This window comes from Copidosoma floridanum, unplaced genomic scaffold (assembly GCF_036245765.1).
Source record: "Copidosoma floridanum isolate Cflo_tuat_1 unplaced genomic scaffold, Cflo_Japanese_pri ptg000035l, whole genome shotgun sequence".
Taxonomy (NCBI): Eukaryota; Metazoa; Arthropoda; class Insecta; order Hymenoptera; family Encyrtidae; genus Copidosoma; species Copidosoma floridanum.
In genome coordinates this window covers 3148208-3161603 of record NW_028321912.1, presented here as the reverse complement: position 1 = coordinate 3161603, position 13396 = coordinate 3148208, and the positions used below count along the sequence as shown (strand labels likewise).

Sequence of the window (13396 nt, the reverse complement as noted above, 5' to 3'; positions counted from 1 at the left end):
TGAGATTTGAAAAAAAAAAATTATAATTTTAAGTCCACGTGAGTTTTACCGTAAGTTTGTACTGGAAAAAAAGCCATTTGTTGCATACAGTGCCATTTCTTTCAATACTTTGTAGTTGATATTTAGTGGATTTTAGATTGCTAATCTCGCTCCGTCTATGTTACAGCATAATTAAAAACAAAATTACCTGTCACTTGTTGTTAATAAATCCAAAACATTATTTAGCCATGGTATAGAACGATTTCATAATTTCATATCTCTTCAAGCACTCCGATTGAAATCTAAATCCAAATTTATTCGCAAACGATTTCAGTCGATGGCAAGTGACTTCATGAACTGAACATTCCCTCGTTAGGTATACTTTCCGCACACACCAGCGCTATAATCGAGTCTATAACCCAATAACGAAAGTAAGCCACCGACACTCATTCCGCACCAAAGGTATATATATACGCGAGCCGCAATCACCGAAACGAAACGAAAAAATAAAGGCACATCCCCGCACCGAACCGTTTAACTCCTCGCCGGGCTGACCACCAAAATTATTCCATCTTTTCCGGACACGCGCCTCTTGGATGAAAAAAAAAAAAAAATTTCAACACTGCAGAGAGAAGTTTGCGTCGAGCATCGCGTGCTGTAATCGTTTCGAGGGCGCGCGAGATCGAACACGTAAGCATAAGTAGTAGCCGCTTTTAGCGCGTATACTTAGTCTTTTTTTTTTTTTTTTTTTTTTTTTTTTTTTTTTTTTTTTCGTCGCTCAAGTGCAAAAATAAGACGCGATGGATCGGGTGATACATACATTTAATGACTCTTGGATGCGTGTACGTGGACACCTCGTATACCCTTAAGGAAAAAAGCAGCTCGAGTATACTTATACGCGTTAACAGTTATACACGCGCGCTCTCGTGTGGTATTGAATTACAGATTGTAATTGTTCGTAGTGCAAAGTTGAACGCTTGGGAAGGGATTTTCTCTTGAAATTCTGGTTGAGCTCGACTTGGTGTCCCCACACCCCTCGCAAAATAATGCACGGGTATAAGGTGAGCTTGCGATCGGGAGGTATATGGTTTGAGGGAATCGTTTATCGAAAATGTATTGCTGAGAGGGGGTCAATCGGTAACAACGCAGGTTAGTGAGAAAAACGCGCGTGATCGAAAAAGAGAAAGAAATATAAATGATCGCAATTCGAGAAGATGAATCGCAAGACCGCCAAGGAGGATAAGTACATATCTCGTCGAGAAAGTTGGGGAGCAGTCCCAGTTTTGCTCGATTTGGTGTTTACTCGCGTTTGTATGACGATTGACTGCTCGTTATCTTTTGATTTGTGGCATTTCCATTTATGTTTGGAATTCGGTAGTATATGGCTAGTGTGTAATTACCTATTTGTGTGCAGAGGAAACGATTAAAATCATGAAGCTATAGAAAATTTGCTATACATGTGTGTAAGGGTAGATATTTATATATATCAGAGATCAAATTTTTCGTTTTTTTTAGCTGTTAAAAATAATTTTTTTACTCAAAGGCATACTTCAACACAAAAATACTTATATGCAAAAAATGTTCTTATTAAGAAAGGCAACAATGCTACTGTCTAGGTTCTTTAAACGTACCATCATAGATCAGTTTGAGAATTGTATTTAACTAAAACTATGCCAATAGAAGTACGTTTAATACATTTACAAGTTAGCATACCAAATGGCTCTATATCTTTAAATAATGTAATGCCTATAAATTAATTTGATATCAATCTGAAAAAAAGTTAATTTCGTTATAAGATATTTAATTTTAACAGCTTTTTTTTTTTTCTATTTTTTTTGGTCTCGATATTAATTTTATTTAAAAAAAAAACAAAAAGTTTTGGAACAAGACATCGTTAAAAGTAACGTTTAATAGAAAAATTAACGGAATATGAAGCATCTAAAAAGTATTTTGCATCTACACAGACATTTGTTAATTTATAGAGATCGTTTAAAAAACTTTTGTCCAGAACGTGAAAGAATGATTTTAAGCAATGACTAAATGTTCAAAAACAAAAAATTGCTAAAAAGTTATCATTTTTGTAAAATTATATTTTTAAAATTATCATGGAATAATTATAAATTTAATTAACTTTAACGTTCCATGCTGGTTAAAACTGCCCTTTGAATTTCAGTTAGTCCTTTCTTACAGTTTAGTAAGTACTCTCGGACTGCTCCGGAGCAATCGCTCGAAAACGCTATGTAAAAGAAGAATGTCACGTTACTGAAGCATTTTAATACGTATCGTGATTGGCTAAGGCTGATTTTGAGCGGGTAAATTCAAAAGTTTGATTTCGAAAAGAAAAACAAAATAGTACTTTGCATGTTAAATAAAAATTGAAAATATCCGATTAATCAGATTAATAAACAGAAATTTAATCATTGAATTTTGATTAAATAATCGTTAGAAAATATGTATAGTTAAAAGATGGGGTTGGCGCTCAGAGCGCATAGGAGGCGAAGCCCCTTAGTAATAAAAAAAATAAAAAATAAAAACTGAACAAAGATTGAGTTGATGAAAGATGCTACTTATAGACGTTTTCTCTCTTGTGCTCTGTGTTGCTCTCTCTTCCTCAATGCTTCTCACCTTCTCCGCAATTGGCGCTGCAAGCGCTAATACCTCCCCGAGTCCTGCGCTCGACCATGTGCACACTGCCTCTCAATTTGCTCAATTATTGGTCACATCACGTTTTACACAAAATAGTAAACGGTGTACTGTATATCTACTATAGCATTCAAAGCTCTATATGAGCCGTTTTTTTCTTGTTACTGTCGTTTCTTTGAATAAATCGTTATGTGCGAATCAGCACTTTGTAAGGCTTAGTTAGTATTACTTACTAATCAGAGCACAGAAATAACGTGTGATGGCAAACGTATACGTACCTAGTTGTTTTGATTTTGTCGTGATTGTGTTTCAGTGAACGTCAAAACATGAAGCACGTGGCTGCCGTCATTGAACTTTAATTTTTCTGTGAAGTTACGTGTTTTTGTTAGTTCTGCCCCTACACCGATATTATCTCACGCGTTGACATAAAAGTCCACTGCATTCACGATAATGCATTCAGATTATGGAGACGTTAAGGATGAACCCCTAGAAATGAAAATATTTGCTGAGCCGATTTCAGAATCAACAAATGTTTATCCTTCTCAAGAGTAAGTAATATGTATATATATTTTTTCACTTGAAGTACTAACATTAGAACGTACAATGCCTTTTGATTGAAATATTGAAACGATAAGAATCTCTGAAAGTCAAATATTCTATAAAAAAGTATGCCACGACATTTATTTGCATTTAAAAAATACTACTGTTTACCTCTTTATTTACAAGAATACCTACCGCTACTAAAAACTTGCCACTTACACACGTATAGTCTTACGAGAATCGTCACAAAATCGGCTACAACTTCGTGAATAAATGACAAAATCAAAAGTAAAAGAATGCCATTTAGGTATGTATTTTTTTGTAATGAAGAAAAACATGAATTGAATTGCTTGTCTGGTCTCCTTCTGGCACTCGGGAAATAAAAAAATGTACGCTATCCAAAGTCCTTTAACCCCATAACCCTAAAATCCCAGAGCCGTTAACCCCATAACCCAGTAACCACGGAGTTTATAAACTGTTCCCTATGTTATAAGATAAAAAACTCTCCGTGGTTATCAACTTATGGGGTCAAATACTTCTGGATTTATGGGATAATGGGGTTAAAGATTCTGGGATGATAGGATTAAAGTCTTTTCTTGTTGTTTATTTGGTTTTTTGGTACCTAATTGGACTCCGTTAGGCCACATTTCATACTTGTTTTTGAGAATTTAATTTTAGGTACGGTTTTTTTATTACTGACTGCGACGGCACGATAACACTGAAGAGCCATGAGCTATCTCAGTAATAATGGAACGTGTAGGGAAAAATCCCACAGAGGTACCGCGAGTGCATACAATGAGCATCGAACCCTATGATGTACAGCTCTTAAGGGTTTAAAGTACATTTTTGAATTTCGCGGAGGTAGGGTAAACGGGGGTATTATCGCGGTTTTTTTAGTTGTTAGCTTTAAACGATTGTCTAAGAAGTTAAGTGTGTTAAATCGTTGTGATTTTTTTTTATTTTTTTATTAAATGCCTGTATGTATTATTGTGGTCAATCTCAATGCTAAATCAACCGGGTATCCACAATAATACCATCATAATGAAAGAGGTTATGTGTGCACCATTTATTGCGGACGCGATTTTTGTTGTACCAATGTCAAGTTTTTAATACTATTTGGGAACTGAAATTTAATGAATGAGGTACTCTATAACTTGATTTAATGATTTCAAGTATTTACTATCCATAACTCATCAGTTCAATTAAAATACATGCATTATTCGAGAGAGCCGCAATAATTGGAGAAACCGCGATAATACCCCCGTTTACCCTATGGAGCCACTTTTAAGAGCTCTGCATTCGTTCCATGAAAAATTTAAATTCCCTTTGTGAGTTTTGAAACTTCAAATGTATCTGTCCAATAGCGTTTATTTAAAAGACCTTCATGGTACTCTATCCTGTGTATGGCACTAACCGCCCGTCACTTTATACGTGACCGCAAAAGATCACGGCTCTCTTTGTCCATAGGGGAAAACGGGGGTATTATTGCGGTTTTTTTTTAGTGGTTAGCTTTAAACGATTGTCTAAGAAATTAAGTGCGTTAAATCGTTGTGATTTTTTTTTTTTTTTTTTATTAAATGCCTGTATGTATTATTGTGGTCAATTTCAATGCTAAATCAACCGGGTATCCACAATAATACCATCATAATGAAAGAGGTTATGTGCGTGCACCAGTTATTGCAGACGTGATTTTTTGTTATACAAATGTAAAGTTTTTAAGGCTATTTTTTAACTGAAGTTCAATGAATTAGGTACTCTATAACTTGATTTAATAATTTCAAGTATTTACTATCCATAATTCATCAGTTCAATTAAAATATACGCATTATTCGAGAGTGCCGCAATAATTGGAGCAACCGCAATAATACCCTTGTTTACCCCTACATAATATCTTTATGGTTTTTATTGAATTTTGAATTTTGTCTTTCTAACACAAATTAAAGATTTTTATGCGATCAAAAAATCTTGTCATCTCATCAGCTACAAAAAGAAGCCTGAAAGTTGAGTTGTATTGTGTGCATTTTATTTTATTATAAAAATTTTATGTAAATAAGTAAACTTATTCATATTTATGTAGTGATTTCAAGTAAATGTTTATTTTTAAAAGTTCAATTTCTAAAGTAATAAAAATTAAGATCGATGCATAGAAATATTAATGTATTAAATAATTTATTATATGTTTAATTTTGTTGGCTTTGATAATATTTTTATGTCATTGTGATTTTACATTGCATAAACGTACCATTAATTTTTAATTTTCAGATATTGGAAACCACCGTCAACATCCAGCGAACGAGGTAAAAAATATAGACTGCGTCGGAAAGTTCTAAACGGAAATGAAGAATTAAGAGTGAGTTATGAAGAAAAAGAAAAAAAACGCCACAAAATGTATAGGCAGAGGCAAAAAAGTTCGGACGGCAGTGAAGAGTCGCAAAAATATTTTGCACGGTCGGAAAAACTACGACACAAAGCTTACAGGCAGCGAAAAAAAAGGACCAGTGAAAACTCTCAAATTGATTTCAAAGAATTGGAAAAAATGCGGCACTGCGCATACAGGCAAAGAAAAAAAACAGAAAATACCAGTGATGATTATCAATGTGATTACAAAGAATCAGAAAAACAAAGGCACAAAATATACAGACAGCGACAAAAAAACTTGGACGATACTGAAGATTCGCAAAAGGATTTCGCACAATCAGAAAAACTACGACACATAGCTTATAGGAAGCGAAAAAAAGTAGCTTCTAAAGACTCGCATTGTGATTGAAATTAAAATTTAAAATCTCCAAAAATCTGGAAATGTTTGATCGAATCGTTTAAAATGAATTGTTAAATAGGGGTAAATGACCCAATTACTGCGAACTGAAATCCAATGAACGTTGGACATCACAGAAAGTTATTAAATACCAAAAAACTGGTACCAACAGTTTATCTAGACACCATTACTTTATTGTTAATGTGATTAAAATTTTTTAGAGTGATAAATAAATGGTTTTAGTTTAAAAACACACAAAAAAAATAGTTACCAAACACTGAGCGACTTACCAATAGTTACTGCAATCCATTTACTGCGAACGCAGAAATAAGAATATGTTAAAATCGATAAATGTAATAATTTTTATTAAGTAAATATCAAAACTATTTTTTAAAACATGGTGAAACAAATATTTAAATCAGTAAATCATGTTCTTTTTTCAATTTGCAAAATTTTTTTTCAGTTGGCTTTTTTTATATTTTTTAACTCAATAATTTCTGCTGCCTCTTTTTTCTTTTAAATGTTTTATATTTTTAATGATTGATTTTTAAGTTTTTCTTTTTCTCTTTATAGGTTCTTGTCCATGTTTTTGTTTGCGTTCAAGTGCATCAGATTTCTTTACTTTTTTCTGCATACATAATTTTTCTTTTTTCAATATTATTAATTTTTATTCGTTTTTCATTTTCTTTCGTCTCTTGTAACTTTTGCCATTCATCTCCAGATACGATTAAAGGTAGCTTCAACCTTTGTTTGGATATCTTACTGGTAGAATTAAGTTTACTATCAGTAGACCAAGTTAAATTTTCCTTTACTGATACTAGATATTCCTTTACAATGTATTATTATACTTAATAATAAGTGGATTCTTGTAAATATCGCTTTTATTACTTATATTTTGGCTGTTGGTATTATCCATAAGACTTATCACTGAATTACGTGTAGTATCTGTTTGAGATGGTTATTTGCTTATTTTATTCATCATACTCCATGTCTAATGCATTATCTGATTGAATTGACATCTTTAAATTTTTATCTGCAACTGGTACATTAGTGTTATTTACTGTAGTACTGTATAACAATTCAGAACTAGCAAGAATCAAACTGAGGCTGATGGAATTTGTAGGATCTTCAAAATTGTACATTGGCTAACATAAAAAGTTAATCCATACAAGTACTTATTTCAAAAAAAATTTAAGGTGCCCATATTTGTGTTGTGTATTTGGGTCACATTATTGTAATGTAAATTAAAAAAATTTGTTTTTTTAAAAAATAATTTATTTCATTACTTTCACAATATTGTACAAAAATTTGAATTACAAGCATCTATTAAATACAGAACATATTATTTACATCATTATTGGCTATAAGAGATACTTTTGAATGATTCGAAACGCATTCAGTGAATACTTGATCGACAGAAGTTTCGGGACCTTCGTTTTCCTGTAATTAATTTTATTCATTATTCGAAAATGAAACTACGATAAATATACGTTAATAAGTAGTACACATGCATACATGTTTTCTCTATTCGTCTCGACACATATAAAAGAATCTACACTGTTACTCATACCTTCAAATCTGTCGGATCATTCAAATTCCCGCTCGATAGTTTTGCTTGGCACCATACGGTAAAAAGATTTTTATCCTCAGCTGGGCCTATCCAATTGAAATCTTCATTATCTCTGAATCGTTGTAGTTGATCGGTACTTAAATACTTTTCGATCACTTCAACATCTTCAACTCGAGGATTGCTTGGGTATAAAGGTTCTGCACTCGTACAATCCACGTAATATATTTGATTAGAATTTTTAATGTATTTACTGTAATCGGGAGCTTCTGCATCTAATGGATATAAGCCACATTTTTGAAAACCACTTTGAAGCAGTTTTTTCACATCTAATTTACCCAATGTCGATTTCAAAATTTGAGCAAATTGATGTTTTTTTATACCTAGTAGAATAAAAGTAGATGCAAGGTTTATGTTGATTTTTAAGTTAAAGCTAGAAAAAAAAAAAAAAATTCATACATTTGGATGCAGAGTTTTCACAAACTTGACCATGGATTTGTTGCCAGTGATTTTTCAATGAGTTAAAGAACGACACGTCAAGAGGTTGTAGCAAGTGCGTGGCATTTGGATGTAGAGCAACAAGTACAATTTTGTGCTCAGAACAGAATTTGCTCAATGGTAGTGTGATGTACGACGAATGACCATCGATGAAAAATACAACTGGTCGTTCAATTTTTTTTTCAGTCAACCATGGTTCAAACTTGTTTACCATGTACTCGTAGAATGTTTTGGCTAACATCCAGCCACTTTCATTGCATCCAAATGAAAAATCTGGTGGAGCATTTAAAGCAGCATTTTTAGGTATTGATTTCCCAGTAAAGAGTATGAAAGTGGGCGCAAGATCTCCTGCAGCGTTGCCTGTCACCAAAACTTGAATATTTTCTTCCCTCTTATTTCCGTTTTTAGATCTTGTAGATGCCAAGACAATTGAGATTCCTGTTGGAATTGATAAACTTGTAAGTATAATAAATTTTGTAAATAAAGAATAATGTAATGAAATCATGCTTAGAAATGTTTCTTATTGCCTGTTTTATCCGAAGTAAATATTCTGTTTGGTTCAATATCCAATACATTTTCACTACTCAAATATTCAGATGTTTTAGTGAACCACTGTTTTAATGTATCTTCTGCGACTTTTGCTTTATTCAAATTGACGTTTTCCAAGATTCTCACTGATATTTCCGGATGACGCTTGACAAAAGATCCATACCAACTCCTTCCCGGTTTATTGTCTGTAAACGGGTTCTTGATCTTCAAATTAACACAAAATGCCTGCACACTTTGCAACAACTGAGATTTTGTGATTGGAAAACCAGCTTCGGAGCAGCAAAACAACCAATCAACGATTTCCTTTTCCTGCTCTTGAGACAAGAAGGAAGATGGCCCAGGCTTTTTGTCGTTGTATTTGTTTTGTAGTTTTGCTCTGAGCGTCGATTCAGGCACTGCGAATTTCCTTGCCGAGGCAATAATGGAACTGCCTCGTTTAACCTCTTCTACGGCCAGTACCATCTTCTCCTTCGAATACTGCAGTCGTGACTTCTTTTCGAGCTTTTTTTTCTTTTTTTCCTTGGAAACGGTACTTTTAGCTTCTTTCATTTTAAACGAACAACCCACGATTTCAGTCACTAGGCAAACAAATCAGCGTATAACCACGCACCAGTGTAAACCTGTAAACAAACTTTCTTCCGGAAGGGCAGTTAGCGAGCAGACGAACTCTGTGTCAACTGATGTGCATGCGTATGGTGGTGAAATTGGCGATCCATGTGCCCGCACTCATGCAGTCGTACAGAAAACAATGTGTTACATACCAAAGACTGCTTTTCATATTGTTATTAACAAAAACAACAAAATTTAATGGAAATGGTTGAATCAAAAACATAGTATTGCTTATAATGAAAAACATTGACACAGCCTAAATTTTAAGCTTTTAATTTTATGAAATATGTATTTGTGACACGTTTATTAGTACAATAAAAAGAGAATGCTTTTGTATACATATACGCTTATTATGAGAACGTTTAAACATTAACTAAAACTGGGTTAATTTTAACCATTTATTTTTTCAAGTCAAGTATTAACGGTAGTAAGCTAAGCAATTTGTTTGAAATACCATTCATTTTTTTAATAATTATAGTAAGTGTTTTATATGCAAAAGTGTAGTAACTGGGGCATCTGCAGTAATTCGGTTATTTACTCGAGTAGATCTACATTTTTGTTTGATCCAAGTATTTAAAGTTTATATTTAGATGTTTTTAATTTCATTGAAGTTGTTCTGAAAATGCGTTTTTAAAAAGTTATGAATTTAATACTTCAGTTGAAGTCCATTGTTTGTGCCTATTGGAGATAAACCTTAAGATCGTTTTTTAATTATTTACAAGCGTTGAATATTTCTAACTATAAGTGTAAATAAATAAACTTTTACATTTAAATTCTGGTTTCATTCGTGGCTTACTATACTTCACCAGTACTTTATAACAACAATTTTGTCAACTTGAAAATGTTGCTGTTGACTTTTTTCAAAATAATTCGGTCCAATTATTTTTGTTGAATTTCGGTAGAAAAAGAAAGTACGATGCATTAATCATTTAACGGTAATATTATTTTTTTCCCTTGGTTTATAAGTATTGTATTTATCAAAGAGAAAGGCTTTAAACTTATTTTTTAAATAACTTTTTCAGTTATTTCTTATGTATTTTTCATGTGTCAAATGCCAACTAATAACTAGTTTTGCACAAAATTTAAGTTGTTTAGAGCTATGCATAAAACATTTCTGGATATAAAAGAAACGATTTGTTTAAAAAAGACAACTTAAATTTAGCTTTTTTATTTTTTTTATTAAAATTATAAAAGCTTTATAACTAATGTCTTTTCTCAAATTTTTTACCTTTGACTAATGTCTGAATCATTAATTTACACTGTAAAAGTAGTAAAAAGCAGTGATTTGATTCAATACTGTGACTGAGACCGAAAAGTTAAAAATTTGTAAATTGTATGTCACTTTTTATATGTCATTTATGTACAAAATAGGAAATAACAAAAATCGTTCTAAAATGGCTGAAAAATTTTTTTTGTAATATTTTTTAATTTTTTTTTATTTCATATTTACTGACGAAATAATAATATAAAATCTGTTTAGACATAATATTATGCTACAAAAATAGTTTTTAAATAAAATCCTATAGTATTTAAATTTCACTTTTTGCTCTGACTCATCCGTTTGTTGAATAAACAAAAGAATTGTCAAATTTGTTTCAGCCACCTTTTTGTATTGAGCACAGAGGATTTAGATAATTTTCTCAAAACTAATTAATAACATATGATTAAGATTAAGATTGAAAATATCGAACTGTAAATTAAATATTTCAAATACTACAAAAAATTTACTCAAAATCAAAAATTAGTTTCACGTTACCTGAAAATTCTCATTTCAAATTGGTACAAAAATGTAAATAAATATTATACGTGAATCAAGTAATGAAATGGAATAGCTAAAATCTACATAAAAATATCACACATCCCGGATTATTTAAAAACTCCAAACTAATTTGTAAGCCATACGGCCCCGAAAGGCAAACATCTAAAAACATTTTTATTAATTTTGCCTCGAAAAACGTGCGAAAAAATTCCACTCTAGATTATTTTTTCACGAAACATCATCATGCAAAATCGTGAAATTTCATCCAACACCCAGTCACCCACACGTGCTAATCGAATCGAATGATTAGAAAATTCAAGATTTTTTTTTACACTCACGTGCCGTGCGCTCTAGGGAAAAAGTATTTATTTTTGATAGAAAACTATCTGTCGGTGACGAAAAATCTCCAACTCAATTCCTCAATTTAAGCATGTATATCGCGCCGACCCAAAAGCCACGAAAGAAACAGCGAAAAGCACCTATGCACCGCAGTCGCACTTGATCTCATGAGCGCGCTACAATAAATTTCACTTAGCCTATCAGCCCTCAATTCACTCCCTCCCTCCTGCCGCCTTTTTTTTCCTTACCACGAAAACCGTTTTCTAAACAGACAAAGCCAATACAGAAAAAAAAGCAACGCTGATAAAAAAGGACGTTTTTTCTCACGTTGGCATCGTGAAATTGTCTCGGATAAGACAGGAAAGCGTGATAGCCTGAGAAAGCATTTTCGATCTCTTCCACGACGAGCCGATGCTTTCGATCCTTCCACTCTTTCGTCTCAATCAATATTCAGCAGCTGGACCGAAATGTTATGGATCTTTTTACTGCAATTCGGGTACTCGACATACTTGGGAAACGAGACATTTTGACGATTATGTCGTGTTATTTTTCGTTTACGTACAAACTGGTATTTTTTTTTTTTTTACACTTTTTATAAGTTACTGCTACTTAGTTTGCAGCTTCAGCAATTTTTTTCAATGACTTGTATTTTAAGAAGAGGCTAAATCCACCCACACACTATTATTAGGATTCATCTGATATAATTATCTTCTTTAATTACAACTGTAGCTTAAATTTTTAACAACAACAAAAATAGTAGCTAGTGTGTGATTATTAAAAATTTTTACTTAACCACAATTTCTAAGAACCCTCAATTTTTACATTCTTAGCTTTGTGATAGCAAGAATTTTTTAATATCCCTAAATTTATTACTGATTGTAAAAACTGATTGGGTCAGTATAGTTTAAAATTTTATAAGCTTCATTCAATGATACAACGGTGTGATTCTGCCGTCCCACGAAAAAAAAGGTATAAGTGACTTTTTTGCCGAAAATGAGCTATTTATACCAATCGATTCGTCAGACAATTCTGCGTCTAAGCATCTACAAATTAAATATCTTATGCCGTGATATAGTAATAATTTATTGAAAACTGGAAAAATTGCTAATAATTTTCACCAGCGATCAAAAAAAAAGGTAAGTGACACAAAACGTGAAAATCGCGCCAGGTAGATAGCGTAAGTGCACTTACCCTTTTTTTACGTTGTAAAGTCGATGAGCATCGCCTTGGATTCCAAAGTAGAAAAAGGGTAAGCCCCATGGAATAAGCTGTATTTTTGAACTTACCCTTTTTTTACCAGGAAATTGCGCCAAGTTAGAAGGGTGAGTGTAGATTTTCATAGTTCCCATCGACAAATCGTTCTTTTTTTGTGGAAAATAGAATAATTATGTCACATTTACATAAAAAACAGTTTTTGCGCGGTCCAATATTCATGTCACTTATACCTTTTTTTCTGTTGGACAGCAGAATTGTTTCTTAGATAATTTTACAATCATTGTTTGTTTGAGTCTGTGATTTTAGAACAGACCGAGGAAAAAATCCTGTTAGAAATGAGTGCTGAAAATATTTTAAAAATAAACAGTGGGAAACAATTTTTTTAAACGCCAGAGTTAACAATACAATATTGCAGCATAAAACGTCTTAAATTCGAACACAGTCTTTTTACATGAAAAATACAAAAGCAAAAACAGGCCCAATAACTTTTATTTAATCATAGCATAAGAAAAAAAAAAAAAAAACTGTAAATTGCAAAAAATCTTAGTACACCATCTTGACGAGACGTAGTTGAGCGAGCAAATTACCACAAGAGAACACACACTAACATTACTTTCTCCGGAATAGAGAAGAACGACAGAGCAAAATACTTTATCAAGGGTGTATTTACTTGGCCAAAAATGTGTGTATTTTCTAAATTGTATACTAGATCTGTTTCAAGTAAGAGTATATATTATGAAAAAAGGAGAGGGAAGGGGGTGGCATTGTATTTTATTTCTTAGTTAAAAAAAATTATTATCCATCAAAGAAATTAATCAAACCATAAATATTCAAACAGTAATCATAGTAATAAATCTATTAGATTTAAATGTTCATAATTATGTAAACAGGTATATACCTACTATGTTATTTGCATACAGAGTTTCTTTATTAAAATAACATT

The 13396-nt window shown here is 32.3% G+C and overlaps 2 protein-coding genes across 2 annotated transcripts; one reads left to right on the top strand and one right to left on the bottom strand.

Annotated features, from left to right (window-relative positions):
• The first annotated feature begins 2768 nt into the window (after positions 1-2768).
• LOC149373207 (uncharacterized) lies at positions 2769-6135 on the top strand. Its single transcript, XM_089597701.1, has 2 exons — positions 2769-3170; positions 5425-6135. Exons 1-2 carry the CDS (start codon positions 3073-3075, stop codon positions 5927-5929), a joined length of 603 nt encoding a protein of 200 aa, XP_089453827.1. The 5' UTR covers positions 2769-3072; the 3' UTR covers positions 5930-6135.
• A 1076-nt stretch (positions 6136-7211) lies between these two features.
• On the bottom strand, positions 7212-9167 carry LOC106641424 (uncharacterized). The gene is made up of 4 exons (XM_089597683.1): positions 8510-9167; positions 7944-8420; positions 7488-7867; positions 7212-7357 (listed from the first exon to the last, which is right to left on the bottom strand). The coding sequence occupies exons 1-4, from the start codon at positions 9078-9080 to the stop codon at positions 7244-7246; spliced, it is 1542 nt and encodes a 513-aa protein (XP_089453809.1). The 5' UTR covers positions 9081-9167; the 3' UTR covers positions 7212-7243.
• Between the last annotated feature and the right edge of the window lie 4229 nt (positions 9168-13396).

Bases quoted from the DNA above. Each gene is read 5' to 3' on its own strand.
- LOC106641424 (XM_089597683.1), bottom strand. From the start codon at position 9,080: ATGAAAGAAGCTAAAAGTACCGTTTCCAAGGAAAAAAAGAAAAAAAAG. The intron at 8,421-8,509 runs GCAATAAGAAAC...CAATTCCAACAG, and splicing joins ATTTACTTCGGATAAAACAG to GAATCTCAATTGTCTTGGCA. The intron at 7,868-7,943 runs GTATGAATTTTT...TTATTCTACTAG, and splicing joins TGAAAACTCTGCATCCAAAT to GTATAAAAAAACATCAATTT.
- LOC149373207 (XM_089597701.1), top strand. From the start codon at position 3,073: ATGCATTCAGATTATGGAGACGTTAAGGATGAACCCCTAGAAATGAAA. The intron at 3,171-5,424 runs GTAAGTAATATG...TTTAATTTTCAG, and splicing joins AATGTTTATCCTTCTCAAGA to ATATTGGAAACCACCGTCAA.